The sequence below is a fragment of the Sphaeramia orbicularis genome, chromosome 11, assembly GCF_902148855.1.
Source record: "Sphaeramia orbicularis chromosome 11, fSphaOr1.1, whole genome shotgun sequence".
NCBI classification, from domain to species: Eukaryota; Metazoa; Chordata; class Actinopteri; order Kurtiformes; family Apogonidae; genus Sphaeramia; species Sphaeramia orbicularis.
Genome location: NC_043967.1, coordinates 42927517 through 42949474, shown reverse-complemented (window position 1 = coordinate 42949474; position 21958 = coordinate 42927517). Strand labels below are relative to the sequence as shown.

General features: G+C 35.2%; 1 protein-coding gene across 2 annotated transcripts; it reads right to left on the bottom strand.

Moving 5' to 3' along the window:
- Positions 1–6847: 6847 nt before the first annotated feature.
- slc52a3-2a (solute carrier family 52 member 3-2a) lies at positions 6848–14695 on the bottom strand. Of its 2 annotated transcripts, none has more exons than XM_030146533.1 (4): positions 14532–14695; positions 10989–12023; positions 7398–7521; positions 6848–7295 (listed from the first exon to the last, which is right to left on the bottom strand). In XM_030146533.1, exons 1-4 carry the CDS (start codon positions 14666–14668, stop codon positions 7086–7088), a joined length of 1506 nt encoding a protein of 501 aa, XP_030002393.1. In that variant the 5' UTR covers positions 14669–14695; the 3' UTR covers positions 6848–7085. The 2 variants fall into 2 exon arrangements, with proteins under 2 accessions (XP_030002393.1, XP_030002394.1); XM_030146534.1 differs by having other exon boundaries at positions 10989–12019; positions 14532–14622.
- Between the last annotated feature and the right edge of the window lie 7263 nt (positions 14696–21958).

The following is a 21958-nucleotide window of genomic DNA, read 5'->3' as shown; positions in this document are numbered from 1 at the left end:
ATATAAGAAATTAAATATAGGCAAATACATGATTTACTACTACTACTACTACTACTACTACTACTACTACTAATAATAATAATAATAATAATAATAATAATAATAAATAAATAAATAAATAAATAAATAAATAAAAGGCAGAATGTAGAGGATAATGTTATAATACTTGGTAATAAATCAGCTAAGAAAGGCTAAACAGAGAGAAACATTCATTTGGGAACAGACACAAAAGTAACCCTGGGTCTGTATGGGTCTTTACACTCACTGTTCATGCAGAGGTGGACCTTACAGACCCTGTAGACCACATTGGACCTGATTGTTGACCCACTGTCCTCACTGTAACTGTCTGAAATTACCAAAAATAGTCACTTGCCCTACCAATAAAGGCTTAATATCATGATTTTCAGTTAAGTTTTGCTTTCAAAGGTGATCTGCAGCTGTGATACATGTCAACTTTCCTTCAGCAGCTTCTCTGATGGATGACAGATATGAACCGACGTCACAGAAGAACATCACCTTTAATAAAACCGCTCAGACTGAGTGGACGTGCACCTCCATTCCGAGCTACATCGGTACTCTTATGCTCTTTGACGTCATCATCATGGTCATTGGTCAACCCATGACAGCCAAACTGCTGTGGATCACGCTGACGTCCAAGAAGAGCAAAGACATCCTGAACCTGAACCTGGCCCTGTTCCACTCTGTCCAGTACCTCATATCCAACATACATTTCTTTTTCCTTACGTTCCGTGTACAAGCTCACAAAAGGCTTCTCAATTTTTTGTATGTGTTTGTACAAGCTGGAGGGCCCATGAGTTTGACTTTTATCTGCTTGGAGAGGTACGTTGCTGTGATCCACCCTACTTATTTTCCTCTGTTGAAGAAATACAGATGCAGGGAGCTTTGTGCTGCTTGTGTTTGGCTCTGCGCTCTGCCCACTGCTCTGTTAACTCTGCCTGAAAATAAGGTTGTGTCCGACAGCACAGAAGTCAGACTGGGACAGGTCTCCTACTTTATAATGATGATCATGGTTATCATAATGATGTACAGCAGCGCCACCGTTGCAAGAGCGCTCAGACACTCCGCAGTGGGGAAGGATGTGCTGCATCCTGTCAAAAAACGAGCCTTCGTAACCATCGTCGTGGTCTCGAGTACTGCTTTGTTCTGTTACTTCCCAGTGACCTTAATGCAAAAGGAAAGGAACCCTGGTCCAAACGGGCATGCCTGCATCATTGCACCTCTGTCCATTTTGTTTTTGTCGGCTGCAAGTGTCGTGCATCCAGCGTTTTACCTGTCCACACAAGGCAAACTGTGCATCTGCTGCAAAAGAGAAAAGAAACCCAAGTGATGCTATTTCAGCTCCTGGAAATACACAGGGTGTGGTAAGTTTACACCTCTGTGAACATGGAAACTTAGCATTTTTATCATAGTTTCATTTACCGCAGTGCTTCTCAAACTTTTTACAGTGGAGTACCCCCTGAAAATGTTTTTAAACCTTTATTTAACCTTTAATTTATTTTTATTACCTCCACCAGGAGGTATTGTGATCGCTTTGCTTTGTGTGTTTGCGTGTTTGTTTGTTAGTAGGATAACTCAAAAAGTTATGGACGGATTTTCATGAAATTTTCAGGAAATGTTGATACTGGGACAAGGAAGAAATGATCAAATTTTGGTGGTGACCGGGGATGGGGGTGGGGGGGCAGATCTGTCTCGGCAGAGGTCTGCTCTCTCTGAGTGCTTTTCTTGGTTATTTAAGGTTTTACAGTAATGACCTGGCCAAGAGGCAGCACATAAACAACTAGAAAAGCACTCAGAGAGCGCAGACCTCCACCAAGGCAGATCAGTGCCCCCCCCCATCACCACCAAAATTTAATCATTTGTTCCTTGTGCCAGTATCAACATGAAACTGAAACCTGAAAACTGAAAACCTGAAATTTTCATCTGAATCCATCGATAACTTTTTGAGTTATCTTGCACACGGACAGACAGACAGACAAACCAACGCCGACAAAAACATAACCTCCTTGGCAAAGGTAATAAATAAATAAATAAAATATTGAACTTGTACCGAGGCAAATATGACTAAAAACTGATTAGTAATGCCTTTCACTACTGCGTCCTACGCTGGCAAAAACATAACCTCCTTGGCGGAGGTAAATATACACAAATAACTTTTTTTCTTTTTTTTTTTTGGCCAAGTACCCCCAGCTCTCACTCCAGCGTTTTTGATTGAAAAAAAATTGGCAAAATTTATTCCTGTGTGCCAAAGGTGTCTGTTTATAGTTTCAAATCTTTGTAAACAAACAACATGTATTTATCTGTAATATATTAAAAATAATTTTTTTAAATTGAATTTTGTGTGCAAAATATAAACTGAAAAGTGTCCAATTTCATTGATAATAAAAATAAATAAATTGGTCATTAATTAATCAATGAACCTTTCATCAACAAAAAATAAATACTTACCTACTCAAATAAACTAATTTGGAATAATATAAAATAGAAATGTTCTTAAAATGTTACCAAAGCTTTAACAAGATGATTGACGATAAAACTATTATATGAATGTATTCATTGTGTTTTATATTTCAGCAATAATTGTCATTATTTATTTTGTATTCGGTACATTATGACTTATGTAATGTATTTTTCAAAAAAACATAAAAAATAAGTACCCCCTGGGCTTCTTCCAAGTACTCCTGCGGGTATGCGTACCCCGCTTTGGGAACCCCTGATTTACCAAATGCAAACATTTGATTCTGAGTTCCCAAATTCACCACATAAAAGAAAAGAAGGCACTACATGAACACAAAAATACCATAAAATCCATAATTACAGTCCAACTGCTGCTCATGCATACAATGGGAATAAATGAAACCTTATTAAATAAATGAAAGCTGTAGACAAAATGCAACTACCATCCTAGAACTGCAAGAAATGTATGAAATTAAAGTGATTTTTAAGATGGCTTCAAAAAATTATACTATAGTTAGACATCTAAAGAAAGATATCAGGAGAAAGAGATGGAGATAGTTCATATCAAGACTATAGAGATGAAAAATAGAGTTATATTAGTTAAATCTGAACTGGATAAATCAGGATAATGGTATGAACACAGTCTAGTTGTATGATCTGCTACACATTTTTTCTTAGCTTTGCACTTTTGGGGTGAATCCATTAACATTAATCGATGTAATAATATGAAAATACTTTTTAACTGCATGTGTTGTCATATCTTGGAGTTTTTGTTTGCTCTGTTGGTCTGTAAAGATGTCACATTGGGATTCAATTATTGCTTTAATGTTGTATATTATTGTGTATTGTGGATGTGTATTATTTTGTGTTAATAAATCACAATAAATATCATATGTTTGAATGTGAAAATTGGCTCGTTTCTGTAAATTTAAGTAAGAAAACCAATCCAAATTGTATTATATTATGTTAAATTTAAGATTATGTTATAAATTCATCTATATGAGCCCTCCCTCTATGTATATTTATATGTATATGTATATGTATGTGTATATGTATATGTATATGTATATGTATATGTATATGTATATGTATATGTATATGTATATGTATGTGTATATGTATATGTATGTGTATATGTATATGTATATGTATATGTATATGTATATGTAAATGTATACAAGCAAGGACTGGACGAACATGTGAATGTAAAGTTTGAGATTGTTACTTAAACACAAGCTGTAATTAAAAATAAAGTTGTCCTCCAAAGAGGGGTGGTGGTGGAGGGTTGAAAAAATTAAAAAGTCATAAATATTATGTCTTTTATATGTCTTTTATTACATATTGTATCATTTTGTGCTTTTATATCATAATGCAGCCAATATAGAGTGAGAAAATACAAATAAAAATGTGCATTTCATTCCAGAAGTATTATATTACAAACCTTTTATTTCCAGGGTTCTTAATAGTTGCATATTTTCTACAATCAGAGGTCCAGTGTCAGACGAAATGGATGTTTTTACTCACATAACATTTATAATAGTCACAAAGATCACATGATACATTTTAAGAAAAATAAACAAGAACAGAGTAAACACAGTTGAAGTTTTTCTAAAATGAAACTACATGAAATAAATAAAAAGAAAAAGAAAGTTCCCTACGGTTTTGTCAGTACAGTTCATTTTACATGTGGTTAATTGCACTTTAAAGGTATCTCTTTATTTTTACATTTACAGCAGTATGTTAGCTACAGCGATTATATATTCTCTAATGTCATGGTTCCCAACCTGGGGTCCACGGCCCTTTCACTGATCACAGGGAGTCCATAAGGATGTGTCTGCTCTGATGTCAACACACTGTAAAAATCTAAATCTTACCAAGTGTATTTTTCTCATTTCTTGTCAAATAATCTCATCACACTTAAAATAAGACATAATAACCTAAAGCACAGGTGTCAAACATGCGGCCCGGGGGCCAAATCCGGCCCACCAAAGGGTTCAATTCGGCCCCTGGCCACTGAAGATATTAACAATCAAGGATGTTAAAATGATTTTAGGTCAATTCAGTCTAAAGTGGATCAGACCAGTTAAATACTATCATAATAACCTATAAATAATGACAATGAAACAATGACTGTAAATTTGTCTCTTTCTTTTAGTGTAAAAAAAGTACAATTACACAAAAATGTTCACATTTACAGACTAGCCTTTTACAAAAATTGTGAATATCTGAAATGTCTTAAGAGAAGTATGTGGAATTTTAATAATATTCTCCTTGTTATTCAATGTTTTGTGTATTTGTAGATCCACTGTGATCTCTAAGTTGTGATTCACATGTATAAATGATAAACTAAAGTGTAATATTGTTAAAATTGCACTTATTTTACTGAAAGAATTTTCAGGTTGTTCATATTTGTTCATATTATGTTCAATTACAATTCGTAGATGTGAACATTTTCATTACGGAATTTACTTTTTTCACTCATAAGTTCTTATCCTATTATTTAAACTACTTTACTGGTCCGGCCCACTTTAGATCATATTAGGCTGGATGTGGCCCCTGAACTAAAATGAGTTTGACACCCATGACCTAAAGAGTAACTTTTCAGTGAGATATAAGGACTTATTTTTAGACAATAGATCTGGAAAACCTTATTTCAAGAAATCTTATCAAAATAATTTTCACTTGTTCCATTGGCAGATTTTTTTTTTTTTTGCTTAATTCAATGTTTTTTTTTTTTGCTCAATTCAAGCAAAAAAAAAAAAAAAAAATCTGCCAATGGAACAAGTGAAAATTATCTTGGTAAGATTTCTTGAAATAAGATTTTCCAGATCTACTATCTAAAAATAAGTTCTTACATCTCACTGAAAAGTTACTCTTTAGGTGATTATTTGTTATTTTAAGAGTGATGAGATATTTTGACTAGAAGTGAGAAAAATACACTAGGTAAGATTTTGATTTTTGCAGTGTATTAGATGTGCACTTGTAAATAAAATGTCAAAAACACACTTCCTTACCAACTAAAAGGATCATTTTTGGGGTCATTGTCCAATAATAGCAGGTTAAATAAACTAACTGAAGAGAAAAAAGGGAAAAACTAGAACTGATGTTTTTTTGTCAGTAATGGCGCAGAAGATGAGACAGGAAGGCTTAAATATTAGTTGGAAAAAAGAAAAAAAATGGTTGTGAATTAGTGCTTTAACCCATAGAGACCCAATCATCTACTGATGTGAACTATTTAATACCTGCTGATCCACTAATCCTATCAGTATATCTAAATAAATGGTGTAAAATACAGTTTGTCATCTTTTCATGATATTATGATTTCAGATATGACCCATTTGGACGTTCAGAGGCTCTGTAGTTACCGTGGAAACACTGTCATCTTCTACAACATTGATTCACCAGTTAAACCCATGGAGTTGGATCAATGACAGTGGATGGACACACTTGGTTTATGTCCAGTTAATGAACAGATTTACTGAAAAAGTCACTTTTCCTTCAGTTTTCTCTGTTTTTGATATAAAACCCCTTAACCTTTCTCTGAGCTTTTATAAACATCTACATCAGGGTTGTCAAACTCATTTTAGTTCAGGGGCCACATTCAGCTAAATTTGATCTGAAGTGCGCCGAACCAGTAAAATAATAACGTAATAATATATAAATAATGTCAACTCCAAACTTTTCTCTGTTTTAGAGTGAAAAAAGTAAATTTACATAATGAAAAGGTTTACATCTGCAAACTATCCTTTCAAAAGATGTGAATAACATGAACAAACTAAAAAAAATAACTGTAATTTTAACAATATTATGCCTCAGTTTATCATTTACACATGTACATTATAACTTACAGATCACAGTGGATCTACAAACACACAGAACATTTAATAACAGACAGAAAATTGTTAAAATTGTACTTACTTCTCTCAAAACATTTCAGGTTGTTCATTTTTGTTCAAGTTATTCACATTTTTTGCGAAATTATACTTTGTTTTAGTGTAAATATGTGTGTAAAAAGAGAAAAATTTGGAATTGTCATTATTTTTATGTTATTATGATAGTATTTGACTGGTCCTGCCCACTTGAGATTGAATTGGTCTGAATGTGGAACCTGAAACAAAAAGACTGTTAATATCTTAGTGTAATTTTTGCATTTCACAAACTCATCCCAAGGGCCGGATTGGACCCTTAGGAGGGCCAGATTTGGCCGCCAGGCCGCATGTTTGACACCTGTGAGCTACATGATCAGTGAATTAAATATGGGAAAACACCTGATTTTCACTGAAAATCACAAAATACAGATGATAATGTTACAATAAATGGCGATAAATCACTGAAGGAAGGTTAAAAATAGAGGGGAAAAAAATCATTTGGGAACTGCCATAAAAGTAACACTGGGTCCTTTTGGGTTAGTTGTCAAAACAGCTCTATTTACATATTTAATTATATAAAATAAACTCACTCTGTTGACATATCCAACATTTTCATCCTGTCCATGAATTGAATCGTTAAAAGCAGTGGGTCAGATAAGGCTCAGTGACAGTTCCGGATTTGTTTTCTAGTAAATAAACCAACAAAAACAATAAATATCCTCCAAACGGTGACGTCTGTTTTCAGGGACATGTTGTGTTGCAGGGGTCTCCGGATGAGAAGAAGTTGAAGACGCTGACCAGTGGGAACATGGTGATGGCCCCCAGCAGGGAGCCCAACTGCACCACTGCTCCACACCACACCAGGGCGCTGTGGCCTTCGTCACGCAGGATCACACCTATTATCACCTTCACATAGGACAGAGTGAGGACAAAGAGGATCCAGGCCAACACCTGTGGAGCACACACTAGTGAGTCCTACCTGTTTGTGCAGAAATATGTGGGTGTACAGACAGTTCCAGAGGTTTTCCAGAGGTTTAATGAGAATATACTCACTATGATGACCCCACCGGACACATCATGGACCAGGACTGGACACGGACTCAACACTGCAGTGAACATAATGTAAGCTCCAACTCCACTGCCCACCACTGTCAGAGCCCCCATCAGCAGCAGAGACCTGGGAAAGGACACTGTAAGCATTAACCTGGGCTGTTTTTGGTACCAGGATGAAACAAAACAAAACAAAACAACTGCTGTACACAACTAGAACTTCAAGATGCATCCTCAGAAATAGATAGTGCAGTGGTTTCCAACCTTTTTTGGCTCATGACCCCATTTTAACGTCACAAATTTCTGGCGACCCCAGATATTCAAAATGGAGACTTTTTTTTTTGTGCTAAAAGGAATTTATTTATTTATTTATTTATTTTTGATCATGTAATAGTTTGCCATACTATGTTGCAAATAAATGTTAATTTTAGACGACATTTAGTCTACAGGGTGGGGAAGCAAAATTTACAATGAACATTTAGTTGTTTTTTCTCAGCAGGCACTACGTCAATTGTTTTGAAACCAAACATATATTGATGTCATAATCATACCTAACACTATTATCCATACCTTTTCACAAACTTTTGCCCATATGAGTAATCAGGAAAGCAAACGTCAAAGAGTGTGTGATTTGCTGAATGCACTCGTCACACCAAAGGAGATTTCAAAAATAGTTGGAGTGTCCATAAAGACTGTTTATAATGGAAAGAAGAGAATGACTATGAGCAAAACTATTAGGAGAAAGTCTGGAAGATACTATTAAAGAAGAATGGGAGAAGTTGTCACCTGAATATTGAGGAACACTTGCACAAGTTTCAGGAAGCGTGTGAAGGCAGTTATTGAGAAAGAAGGAGGACACATAGAATAAAAATATATTCTATTATGTACATTTTCTTGTGGCAAATAAATTCTTATGACTTTCAATAAACTAATTGGTCATACACTGTCTTTCAATCCCTGCCTCAAAATATTGTAAATTTTGCTTCCCCACCCTGTATATAATGTATATTATTATGGACGGAGGCAGTAAAGCCAGGTGTAGATTACTGCACAAAGTGAGAATTTTATTTTCCTTGGTCAGGATATGTACAGTCAGTCCAGCTTGGATTTACAAGGCTGACAATTAATACTGAACAAACAAGAACTCAAACTATGAATTATGAAAGAGCTGCAGCATCTGAAACTGACCACAATGAACATTTGACAGATAAACAGAACCACAGTGCTTCAGTTTCAGCTTCACAGTTTGTCTTGTCTTTTATGGATTGTGATTGTCTCTGTCAACTCACCATATTTTTTTATTGGTAATTTTTTAATTTTTATCAATTACTAGAAATTTCAGGCGACCCCATTTTAATTCCAGGCAATCCCATGTGGGGTCCTGACCCCAAGGTTGAAAAACACTGAGATAGTGGGTTCATAGGAAAATATAGTAGTGGAAAAAACTATTTTGACACATTAAGTCATTTGCATTCTTCTGTGTATTTCAAAAGGTGTGGCTACATCAACCTTTTGATCAAACTTGCCTGAGGACCAGCTTTTAAACTACCCATGTTTTTAGTATTAATGTGTTTACTCTTGATTTTATTATTGTTTTTATCATATATTTTATTTCTTCATATATTTTTTTGTTTGTTATATATTTATCTTTGGCACTGAAACTGAAGGAATATTTTTAAGGACTGGAATTACTCCCATCTTTTTAAATTAATTTTTTGTATTAATTAATTGTATTTATTCTATTATTTTTATCTTGGAGGGGATGGTGCAATATATAGATTAGGTGTAATACATAATTGTGATTATGCTGACTCCAAAATCTTGTGACTGGGTGTGTTTTGTTACTATATGTGTCCGAATGTGAATGCAGCATGTGTAGCACTGTTGCAAGACAATAAACTTTATCCTGATCCTGATCAAACAGACGCAAACAAATGCAAATGATTTTTTTTTTTTTTTTCTTAACAAGTAAAAATAACAAAACTAAATTCTTGACATTTTCAACATGTCATGTCATGTGTTTCCAGGGTCATTATCCTGCTGAAACAATGACCAGTCTATACTTTGAGAAAATTTTTTTTTTTTTTTAATTTTACTTCTGCTTTGAATATACTGACATTAAAATATTTGTCCTACTAAAGTCATATCTATCTATCTATCTATCTATCTATCTATCTATCTATCTATCTATCTATCTATCTATCTATCTATCTATCTATCTATCTATCTATCTATCTATCTATCTATCTATCTATCTATCGTTCTATCGTTCTATCTATCTATCTATCTATCTATCTATCTATCTATCTATCTATCTATCTATCTATCTACCTACCTACCTACCTACCTACCTACCTACCTACCCGTCCGTCCGTCCGTATGTTTTATGTGTGTTTATCACTTAATAAATCAATAAATGTCAGTTAAAAAAAAATGACCGATGGGAAAATTTTAATATTTATACTGAAAAATGTTATTGTATTCCATCATTCAAACTATTTTTTTTTTTTACCTGTTTTACCTATTTTCACTGGCAGTGAAGGATTAAATTTATTCGTTTTAAGTAGTTACATGAATACATATGTCAAATAAGAGCTTCTTGGATTTCTAATCCAATGAAAACAAACATTTAATGGGCTTAAAATACATATAATAACAATGAAGTTTATCTCAGTGGGAAAACTTATGGAGTAGGGCTTTAGGATTTTCTCCCATGAATTAAATAGAGGATTTCACATTAGCTTTTTTTTTTTTTTTTAAGAAAATCCACAACATATATATACTATGTACTTTAATTCCACTGTTAAACTGTTGTTGCTGCTGCCGTATACTGTGAAATATTGTACATATTCAGATGTTTAGTTTATTTAATTTTAGCAGATTTTATGTAAGTTTTCATTCTATTCTATTTAGCTTTTATATATTTTATTACTTCCACCAAGGAGGTTATGTTTTCATCGGGTTTGTTTGTTTGTTTGTTTGTTTGTTTGTTTGTTTGTTTGTTAGCAAGATAACTCAAAGTTATGGACGAATTTTGATGAAATTTTCAGGAAATGTTGATACTGGCACAAGGAACAAATGATTAAATTTTGGTGGTGATCGGTGGGGGACTGATCTGCGTTGGCGGAGGTCTGCGCTCTCAGAGTGCTTTTGTAGTTTAATATTTTATCTTTTTTTCACCCATGAGACCTGGGTAACTATATTTCATTGTATCATGTCTATTGAGTCCTTGTATAAATGATGTAGTTTTCTCAGTAATAATAATAATGGATTAGATTTATATAGTGCTTTTCTGTGAATGCATACTCAAAGCACACAGTGGATCCATTATTCATTCACTCTCACACTCCCCCTCTGGTGGTGGTAAACTACATTTGTATCCACAGCTGCCCTGGGGCAGACTGACAGAAGTGTGGCTGCCAATTAGCAAACATTCATACACATTTATACGAAGTGAAGTGTCTTGCCCAAAGACACAACAGCACATGACTGGGAGCGGGATTCGAACCTACAGTTTTACACCCCAGGAGTTTTCTTGTCCATTTTGGCTCATTTTGAGTTCGTTGTCTCCATGTGTATCCACAGATCACTGACCTTATGGGGAAGAACATGGCGATGAAGCAGGCGAGGGGGTTGGACACAGCGGCCATGGTGGCTGATAGGTGGTAGGCGTTGTTCCCGTAGGGCAAGCAGGAGTACGACTGCACCGAGGGCAGCACCGTGTTGGTCAGAGCGTTGGTCCAGGCCAGGACCACGAAGATGTAGACCACCTGCATCCAGCTGTACGCCCCTGTACCGAAGCTGCTCCTGCGCTTCTGCTGTACGGGTCTGAACGGCTCCATCATGGACTTCTGCTCAGACCACTTCCTGTTGCTCTGAGACTTGGCTTTGACCCCGTTGGTGTAGCGGCCGTTGGGGGGCTCTCTGGCCACAGCGGGGTGGTAGTTCAGCAGGAGAAAGGCCACCAGGCAAACGAGCATCATGGCACTCAAGAAGAAGAAGAACACCTCAACGGAGAAGTTGGCGGGCTGGTACTGGGCCTGGAGGTCAAAGGTCACAGCGTTTGAGTTGGAGGTGTTTAAGCTGTGGTTCAGAGACTGTGTACTGTTGATGCAGTGGACCACCCCGACCCCCTGGACCAAAGCCACCAGAGCAGGCAGTAACCCGCTGACCCCCTCCCCGATGTAGTAGGTGGTCAAATACTCCGGTTTGAGCCTCATCATGAAGGGCAGGAAAGTGACGGAGGAGGTGCAGTCGACCGCAGCCAGGAAGAAGGTCAACACCAGGAGGGCCACGCTGCGAGGGAAACCCGCCACCACCACCGTCTCCTTCCAGAAGAAAGCCAGCAGGAAGGTCGCCACCGTCCCCATGGCGACGATCAGGTAGATGACGGCGGACTCATTCAGAACGCCGGGCCGGAACCGGTGCATCAGAGTCACGAAGAGAGGACCGATGTTGGCCATCTGGATGAGGACGGACAGGTAGGAGGGCAGGTACCAGCCCTCTGGGATCTGAGGGACCAGGAGGGGCAGCTCCACCCACAGGCCGTTGATGGAGACCCAGGAGCCCATACCGAAGAGGCAGGCCAGCAGGTGGGTGAGGAGGGACATGATGGAGGAGGGGCTCTGTCCGGAAAACAAACCAACAAGGTCAGGATGTAGAGTAGAAACTGGAGGGGGAAGTTAAAAACACAAACCCTACACATTTGGATTTGAGTTCTAAATAAATATGGACCATTAAAACTACAGGCATCTGAAAGCAGCAGGAGAAACAATAGGGTCATTCCATCCCAAATCAACCAGATTTCAGAAAGTGCCCCACATGACCCCTCAGAAAATTCTGAAAAACACTTGTTCACCTACCAGATAAACGAACACATCCAAAATTTTAATGTCATATCTGTAATCTTTCTGTGGCATTCATCCTTTAAGATCAATCCAACAACACATTTTTCCTCTATGATGAATGTTTGTTCAGGATTATGAATAGAATTCCCAAAATTAGGCTGGCCAGTATCATAAATATTCTGGGAAATCTTAGCTACATTTATGTCATTGACCCTGGTGAAATCGGGTCAACTGACCAGCTCCATCCAATTTCCCAGAAGTCTCTACTACAGGCATCAACCTGAACCAGTTCTGGGAAATCTATAATTATTCTATCTGAACCATCATGCAGTTCCACACCCTAGTTCAAATATCTCAAGTATATTCATAACTTGTGCAATAATCAATGCCATTAAACTGTTAAAAATGCCATTTACACTTAAGTTTGTATACAATTTGAAGAAAAAATCAACAGGAGATATCACTTTCTATATGAAAGGTGCTGACGTTGCCATGGCGAGCATCGTCCAGTATAACGACTGGCTAGAAGAAGAGGTAACATTTCTTTTTTTTAATATAAATTACGTAATTTTACAACCTTGCATCATGGTTTCTCTTAAAAGGCTAATTCTGATTTTATAAGGTGGGGTTGTGTCAGTACTGCAAAAATCAAAATCTTACCAAGTATATTTTTCTCATTTCTAGTAAAAATATCTCATCCCACTTAAAATAAAACATAATCACCTAAAGAGTAACTTTTCAGTGAGATGTAAGAACTTACTTTTAGACAATAGATCTTGAAAATCTTACTTCAAGAAATCTTACCAAGATAATTTTTACTTGTTCCATTGGCAGATTTTTGGCTTGAAATAAGCAAAAAAAAAAATCTAGAATTAAGCAAAAAAAAAAAAAATGTTGAATTAATTAAAAAGAAAAAAAAAAATCTTGAATTAAGCAAAAAAAAAAAAATGAATTAAGCAAAAAAAAAAAAGTCTTGAATTAAGCAGAAAATCTTGAATTAAGCAAAAAAAAAATCTTGAATTAAGCAAAAAAAAAATCTTGAATTAAGCAGAAAATCTTGAATTAAGCAAAAAAAAATCTTGAATTAAGCAAAAAAAAAATCTTGAATTAAGCAGAAAATCTTGAATTAAGCAAAAAACATCTTGAATTAAGCAGAAAATCTTGAATTAAGCAAAAAAAATCTTGATTTAAGCAAAAAGAATCTTGAATTACGCAACAAAAATCTTGAATTAAGCAAAAAAAATCTTGAATTAAGCAAAAAAAAATAAATAATCTTGAATTAAGCAGAAAATCTTGAATTAAGCAAAAAAATCAGCCAAAGGAACAAGTGAAAATTATCACGTTATGATTTCTTGAAATAAGATTTTCCAGATCTATTGTCTAAAAATAAGTTCTTACATCTCACTGAAAAGTTCCTCGTTAGGTGATTATGTCTTATTTTAAGTGTGATGAGATATTTGGACTAGAAATGAGAAAAATACACTTGGTAACATTTAGATTTTTGCAGTGTTCAGTTTGGCGAGGGGGAAAATATCATCATGTCGAGCTGAACTGAAGTCACAGGTTAAGTCTTATGATTTTCTCCAGTTGAGTCTGAAACCTTCACACAGTATTTGGACTCAAACCCACTCCAGATCTGTTTTTGCTGAATTCCCAGATGAATAAAAACCAAACGCTTCACTTCATATACTGTCAGTGGTATAGATTAACAGGAGTGGGTTTGGCAGGCAACAGATTCTTGTTAAAGATACTCAAGACTTCCTCCGTCTTTGGGTTAATGTGTACTTTTAATAAGTCTGGTGTCAGTGCGGTGCAGCTGAACAGACTTTCACTCAATGACAAAGGTTAAAATGTGCATCAGAGAAACATTCCAGACAGACAGAGGGTTAAAGCGCTCTAAAACATCAAACATACGGCAAAGAAAACATGACCACCTACTGCACATGAAGCTCTTACATAAGCTAAGAAAACATCTGAGCGGTGCATTGTTTACAGAGCATGAAAAGGCACCAGCGGAGCCTTTGATAAATGAAAGAAAACACATTAGGAAATTAATATCCTTACAGCAGGATGTCAACTAAACATAGAATTTTAACATAGAAGCTAAATAAAGTCAATTTGAGAAAAATAGAAGGGAATAAAAGCGTTGAATGTCGATGCCAAATTATAGAAAAATATAAAGCATTACTAAAATATCAACACCTGAAAAGTATTATCCTGTAGTTGTTATATTCTATATTAAAGCCTAAATGGAATTAAAAGTGTAAAACGTGATGTTGCAGATACTCACATGCTGTTTGGTGCAGAGTTTGGAGTTTGTGAGTCAAAGTCCTGAACAGTAAACTGTGAGTGGATTAAACCCTCCTTCAGCTGAGTGGGTGTGAAAGCATGGAGCCAACCATGAAACATGACTGTTTTAGCGATCATTGTCTTAAAACAACCATCAGTGCCAAGACTTCAATGCGAGCAGATCACATGGTGTCATCTGTAGCCTCATCACCTGAAAGTTTTTTTTTTTTTTTTTTTTTTTTTTTGCCTTGCAGCACTTTGTGAATGAGCGGACGCATTGAAGAATCTGCAGAATTCATTAATTCTGCTTAAGGGGATCATAAGAGCAAGGAAATGTTACATAAGGTCACGTTTAATTGCATTGTTTAAAGATTATTGTATAAGAACATTTACAGGTTTGGGTTTTTTTTGCAAATTCACATGTTTTTATGGATAAAAGATGCATCGCTGTGTATTTATTTGACATTTCTTACTAATTACTTATTTCTGAGATCACATGGTTCATTGTTTTTGATGCACTTTGGACTGTAAGAAATATTCAGAGCCTTTACTTGAGTAAAAGTAGCCAATACTACGCTATGAAAACACTGCACTAGAAGGAAAATATCGGAAAGTATTAAACTGGTCTGTGAGTTTATAGACATGATCTGCCTCAGAGGTTACATGTGTTAAATCTCAGAAACTTTAATAAGATGCATTAGGAAAAAAATGACAAAAATGCAGGTTTCAAGGTATATGAAAAAGTCTTATTACACATATATATTGATTTATGTACATTTATACAATACATTTCTAGATACAACATAGACTACAAACAAAAAGTTAAGGATATTTTTAATTTTTGGGCTGTTTTTTTTAGTTGGGATTCTTGCACAGCGCTTTTTACTTTTGTGTGAATTGAGTTGAAACACATTTTTTTAATGACCAGACATACTTTTATTTACAAATGGCAAAAATTACAAAAAAAAGACCAAAAAAAAAAAGATTTATCCTTAACTTTTTGTTTGTAGTGTATAAAGTGAATGTGTTATAAAGTACAGACTGCGGTGGCCCAGAGGTGCAACAGCCCAAAAAATTATCCACTATAAGAAAAAAAGAGAACAGCCCAAAAAATGATCCACTATAAGAAAGAAAAGAGAACAGCCCAAAAAATTATTCACAATAAGAAAAACAAGAGAACAGTCCAAAAAATTATCCACTATAAGAAAGAAAAGAGAACAGCCAAAAAAAATATCCACTATAAGAAAAAAGAGAACAGCCCAAAAAATTATCCACTATAAGAAAAAAGAGAACAGCCCAAAAAATTATCCACTATAAGAAAAAAGAGAACAGCCCAAAAAATTATCCACCATAAGGAAAAACAAACATCATACACCTTTTCAGCTAAGGGGGCGCTGTTTACCCGAAAGGTCTCTTACTTTAAAATTAAGGCCACTACAAAAAATAAAAGCATAGGTTGAAAATTTTTAAGGCCTTCCGCTAATGTGGCTAATGCTAAGGATAAACAGCACACCCTTAACTGAAAAGGTGGATGATGTTTTTTTTTTTTTCTCCCCCTTATAGTGGATAATTTTTGGGCTGTTCTCTTTTTTTTTTTTATAGTGGATAATTTTTTGACCTGTTCTCTTACTTTTCTTATAGTGCATATTTTTTTTGGCTGTTCTCTTTTTTATAGTGGATTTTTTTTTTGGGCTGTTCTCTTATTTTTTTTATAGTGGCTAATTTTTTGGGCTGTTCTCTTTTTTTCTTATAGTGAATAATTTTTTGGGCTATTCTCTTATTTTTTTTAAAGTGGCTAATTTTTTGGGCTGTTCTTTTTTTTTTCTTATAGTGTATAATTTTTTGGGCTGTTCTCTTTTTTTCTTATAATGGATCATTTTTTGGGCTGTTCTCTTGTTTTTTCTTATAGTGGATCATTTTTTGGGCTGTTGCCCCTCTGGGCCACCACAGCAGACAGTAGATCTGGTAGCTCTGAGACAAACATTCCTTTTGAGTAAAACCCATTATATTATTAATTCTCATAATTTCACAATTTGATCCAAGACTGTATCTTTGAAACTGCAACCAAACAGCATTTGGACTTAATGTTTCTTTATTAATGACACAAACTTAGTAAAGTTTAATTACTTTTACACCAGTGATTAACATCATGTGAAGTATAATATTTAAAGTAACAGTAATCATTGTGCAGTAAAATAGTCCCTGTTAGTGTTTTACTGTCATTTATTAAGTCTTTGGATTCATTTTCCAGTTGAATGAATGTGTATGTGACATTTTATTGCTCAACAAATTTAAGATTTTGTTCTTTAAACTGTTCTAAACATCCATGCACCATGTTCTAAAGCACAGGTGTCAAACATACGGCCTGGGGGCCAAAACTGGACCTCAAAAGGGTTCAATCCAGCCAAGATTACACAGACGACATTAACAATCAAGTTGTACTGATCCCAAAGCTAAATTCTATATTTAACAGTTCCAGACACCGGGAACTAAATGCTTTGTGCATTTATACAGGGTGTAAAAAAAAAAAAAAAAAAAAAAAAAACTATACATTTTGAAAAATTACCCCCAGTTCCGCATTTGATAATTTTTGGAATTTTCTTTAATGGACGTCAGTAGGTAGGGGATTGGTGAATATTTGTCCAAATTTACAGACTCAGGTTTTCATACATGAGTGAGCAGAAGCAAACTGTGCAATCCAAGTTAAAACTGGTTTGTGTGAAGTAGTGGTGGGATTTAAATCCAATCAAAGGTCATGGGAGGGACAATGGGCATCCATCCTGTTAGTTGTTAGGGTTAGGGTAAGGCAGTGTTTTTCAACCGTGGGGTCGCCTGGAATTCAAATGGGGTCGCTTGAAATTTCTAGTAATTCATAAAAAATTAATAAAAACTTACTAATAAAAACTATATGGTGAGTTGAGAGAGACAATCCCAGTCCATAACAGACATGACAAACTGTGAAGGTGAAACTGAAGCACTGTGGTTCTGTTTATCTGTCAAATGTTCATTGTGGTCAGTTTCAGATGCTGCAGCTCTTTCATAATTCATAATTTGAGTTCTTGTTTGTTCAGTATTAATTGTCAGCCTTGTAAATCCAAAGTTGACTGACTGTACAGGGTGGGGAAGCAAAATTTACAATATTTTGAGGCAGGGATTGAAAGACAGTGTATGACCAATTAGTTTATTGAAAGTCATGAGAATTTATTTGCCACAAGAAAATTTACATAATAGAAAATGTTTTAATTCTATGTGTCCTCCTTCTTTCTCAATAACTGCCTTCACACGCTTCCTGAAACTTGCGCAAGTGTTCCTCAAATATTCAGGTGACAACTTCTCCCATTCTTCTTTAATAGTATCTTCCAGACTTTCTCGTAATAGTTTTGCTCATAGTCATTCTCTTCTTTACATTATAAACAGTCTTTATGGACACTCCAACTATTTTTGAAATCTCCTTTGGTGTGACGAGTGCATTCAGCAAATCACACAGTCTTTGACGTTTGCTTTCCTGATTACTCATATGGGCAAAAGTTTGTGAAAAGGTATGGATAATAGTGTTAGGTATGATTATGACATCAATATATGTTTGGTTTCAAAACAATTGACGTAGTGCCTGCTGAGAAAAAACAACTAAATGTTCATTGTAAATTTTGCTTCCCCACCCTGTACATATCCTGACCAAGGAAAATCAAATTCTCACTTTGTGCAGTAATCTACACCTGGCTTTACTGCCTCTGTCCATAATAATATACATTATATAGACTAAATGTCACCTATAATTAACGTTTATTTGTAACATAGTATAGCAAACTATTACATGATCAAAAATAAATTAATTTTAGCAAAAAAAAAAAATGTCTCCGTTCTTGGGTCGCCAGAAATTTGTGATGTTAAAATGGGGTCACGAGGCAAAAAAGGTTGGAAACCACTAGGGTAAAGGTTAACCCTAACCCTAACTTCGTACTCTGTGCTTTCAAATGACAATAAATAGCAATTCATTCATTCATTCATTCATTCATTCACCTGTCCTCAGTGACATTTTCAGGCCTAAACAAGTTGACTTAACTTTGAAAAGCAGGAACAGCTGCCATGGGTAAAGAAATTAAATTGACATGGTGGCCAAAGTGTTAATGCTGTAACCTGCAATTTAGTGGAAAACAAGAAGGATGCCCATTGCCCCTCCCATGAACTTTGATTGGATTTAAATCCCACTGCAACTTCGCACAAACCAGTTTTAACTTGGATTGCGCAGTTTGCCCCTGCTCACTCATGTACGAAAACCTGAGTCTGTAAATTTGGACAAATATCCACCAATCCCCTTTTTTTTCAAAATGTATAGGTTTTTTTAAAAAAAATTTTAATATATATATATATATATATATATATATATATATATATATATATTTATATATATATATATATATATACACTCTGTAGATCCGCTGTTTGTAAATAATACACTAAGGCATAATACAGTCAAAATTGCAATAATTTATCTTAAGAAATGTCAGGTTATTCACTTTGTAATTGTACAGTTTGCACAATTACTCATACAGTGCACATTTATGTCAATTTTCATTTTGTTTATTTCGTTCAAGGTTGTGCATTTCATCAGCAGACATTCAATAATCATCAGGTAAACACACTTATACACACCCCTGCTCGAAAAGGAGCAGGATGAAGAAAATCTTATATCTCTTGCCCCCTTCTAAATAATAATAGCCTTAATGGTTAGCGATACATAACTAGCTATAAAGTCAGACAAAGCAAACAAAATACATCCAAGGATAAAACAAAATGAATACAACACTAAGTGCAAAACTATATATCCAGGAAGTACAAAACAAACAAAACATAAGTAAATGTATACCTGACGAAATGATGCAAAACAATTGCGATACCAGACCAAAATAAGTGAATAAATATGTCACAAAATGCAAAACAAATACGAAGCAAAATGTAAAAACTAAATATAAAATATATGTAAATATATATTCCTTAGTAATGGTAGTTTATATTTTAAACCTTATCTCATCTTGTCGTATCTTATCTTAAATGCTCTTGGTATTCAATGTGGACGGCAAAGTAAGATTTCCATTGTTCGGGGAAACCTGTCTTTACTGTACACATGACAATAAAATGCTTTGAATCTTGAAATACTTTTAAATGTAATGTGATTCTTTTTTTGTTCTAAAACAAAAGAAAAAGTTAAAGAAAGTTGTCATTATTTATACAAGTTATTATACTATTATTTGACTAGTCTGGCCCGCTGGAGCTCAGATGGGTGTATGTGGCCCCTGAACTAAAATGAGTGTGACACCCCTGATCTAAAGGGTCATCTGGTCTTTGTGTTGCCGTCATGTGAGAACCACGTATCTCTTAACTGTCCACGCATCATGAGCTCATTAACAGCTTTTTTTCAGCTTTTTCACGCTGTATTTCCCAGTAAATTGATGAAGACTTTAAAAGAGTGTATTGAAGAATTTTCTGAACCCATGAAGGAACATTTCATTTTTCAGTTTATTCTCTTGAAAGTGTGTTTTTCGCTGGAAAGAATGGGATTAAAAACTCTAATCTGAAAAATAAACTAAAGCCGTCAGACAAATTTAGCAAAAGGTACAATATTTTGAGAGATGTAATGGAGTATGTGTATTAAGTTTTATTACATTGAAATATATAAAAAGCAAAACATGAAATATTGCGCTTGTTTTTTTCCTTCCTTTGTAGTCACTTGTCAATATCTTCTTGTTTTTAGTCTCTTTTTTTGTTTTTTCATGCTTTTCATCACATATATCATTTTTTTTTAGTTTTTTTGTTTTTCAAAAATTTTTGTCATTTTTTGTTGTATGAAAAACAAAACATAATACGTTCGGTTTTTTTTCATTTCTTGTCAGTTGTCAGTAATGTCTTTTTGTTTTGTGTGGACCCCAGGGAGAATATTTGTTACCATGGTAATAACTAATGGCCTAAGTTAATAAGTAAATAAAAAAAGCATGATTGAATTAAGTTTCTACTTCAATAAAACGTACTTGTTCCTGTCCAGTCATTTTAATTTTCATCAGTATCTTTATCTCGGCAGTCTGAAGAACACAGAAATGACTAAAACTGAATATCATAAAGTAATATTAAATACATTCATATCCATATTTATTACATTTTCAATCCTAAATACTAGTTGCATCAACAAAAGGGTTTTAGACGATGAAGCGGTTCACTGTCCAGAGTTAAAACCAGACTGGACTTAAACATGAGAACTGTTCTTAGTCCTGTTCATTTGTAGTGTTTTATCAGGTCTCAAGGGTTTAGGCTTTAGGGTTTAAAATATGGGGACAACACACGGTGGTTCTGAAATCAAGGAATTTATTTTAAAAAGGCAGAAACAATCAGTAGAACATGTAGAAGGAAGTGAGTCCATAGTGTACAAACAGTCCAGTCCAGAACAGTCCAGAACCAGAGTCCAGTCCAGAACCAGAGTCTAGTCCAGAACAGTCCAGAACCATAGACCAGTCCAGAACCATAGTCCAGTCCAGAACCATAGACCAGTCCAGAACCATAGTCCAGTTCAGAACAGTCCAAAACCATAGTCCAGTTCAGAACAGTCCAGAACCATAGTCCAGTTCAGAACAGTCCAAAACCATAGTCCAGTTCAGAACAGTCCAGAACCATAGTCCAGTTCAGAACAGTCCAGAACCATAGTCCAGTTCAGAACAGTCCAAAACCATAGTCCAGTCCAGAACAGTCCAGAACCATAGTCCAGTCCAGAACAGTCCAAAACCATAGTCCAGTCTAGAACAGTCCAGAACCATAGTCCAGAACAGTCCAGAACCATAGTCCAGCCCAGAACAGTCCAGAACCATAGTCCAGTCTAGAACAGTCCAAAACCATAGTCCAGTCCAGAACAGTCCAGAACCATAGTCCAGAACAGTCCAGAACCATAGTCCAGCCCAGAACAGTCCAGAACCATAGTCCAGTTCAGAACAGTCCAGAACCATAGTCCAGTTCAGAACAGTCCAGAACCATAGTCCAGTCCAGGGTTCAGAGGTGACGGGGGTAAACAGAACCCACATATTTTCACATTTTAAACCCAAAAAGCTTCAAATATGTTCTTTTACTGCTCCTGTTTTGTTTATACTTCATTAATCTGGTCTCAGTTTAAAGTGAATCAAGTGTCACAGGAATGAAATTAAAAAATGTAGTCATTTTTAGTCATCTTTTATATTTTTTCCATTTATGCTATATTTCCTTGGTTTTGTGTTCAATCCTTTTACATCTTTTTTTTTGTAATTTTTACTCATTTTTCATCAGAAATGCACTTTTTAGGTAATTTTTTTGTTTTTTCATCCTTTATTTTGCAAACTTAATTTTTAGTTTTTGTGTTTTTTCACCCCCCCCCCCCCCCCCTATTTTTTTTTTTTTTTTTTTTTTTTTTTT

Bases quoted from the DNA above. Each gene is read 5' to 3' on its own strand.
- slc52a3-2a (XM_030146533.1), bottom strand. From the start codon at position 14,668: ATGATCGCTAAAACAGTCATGTTTCATGGTTGGCTCCATGCTTTCACA. The intron at 12,024-14,531 runs GTGAGTATCTGC...TTTGTTTTCCGG, and splicing joins AACTCTGCACCAAACAGCAT to ACAGAGCCCCTCCTCCATCA. The intron at 7,296-7,397 runs GTGAGTATATTC...TGTGCTCCACAG, and splicing joins TGTCCGGTGGGGTCATCATA to GTGTTGGCCTGGATCCTCTT.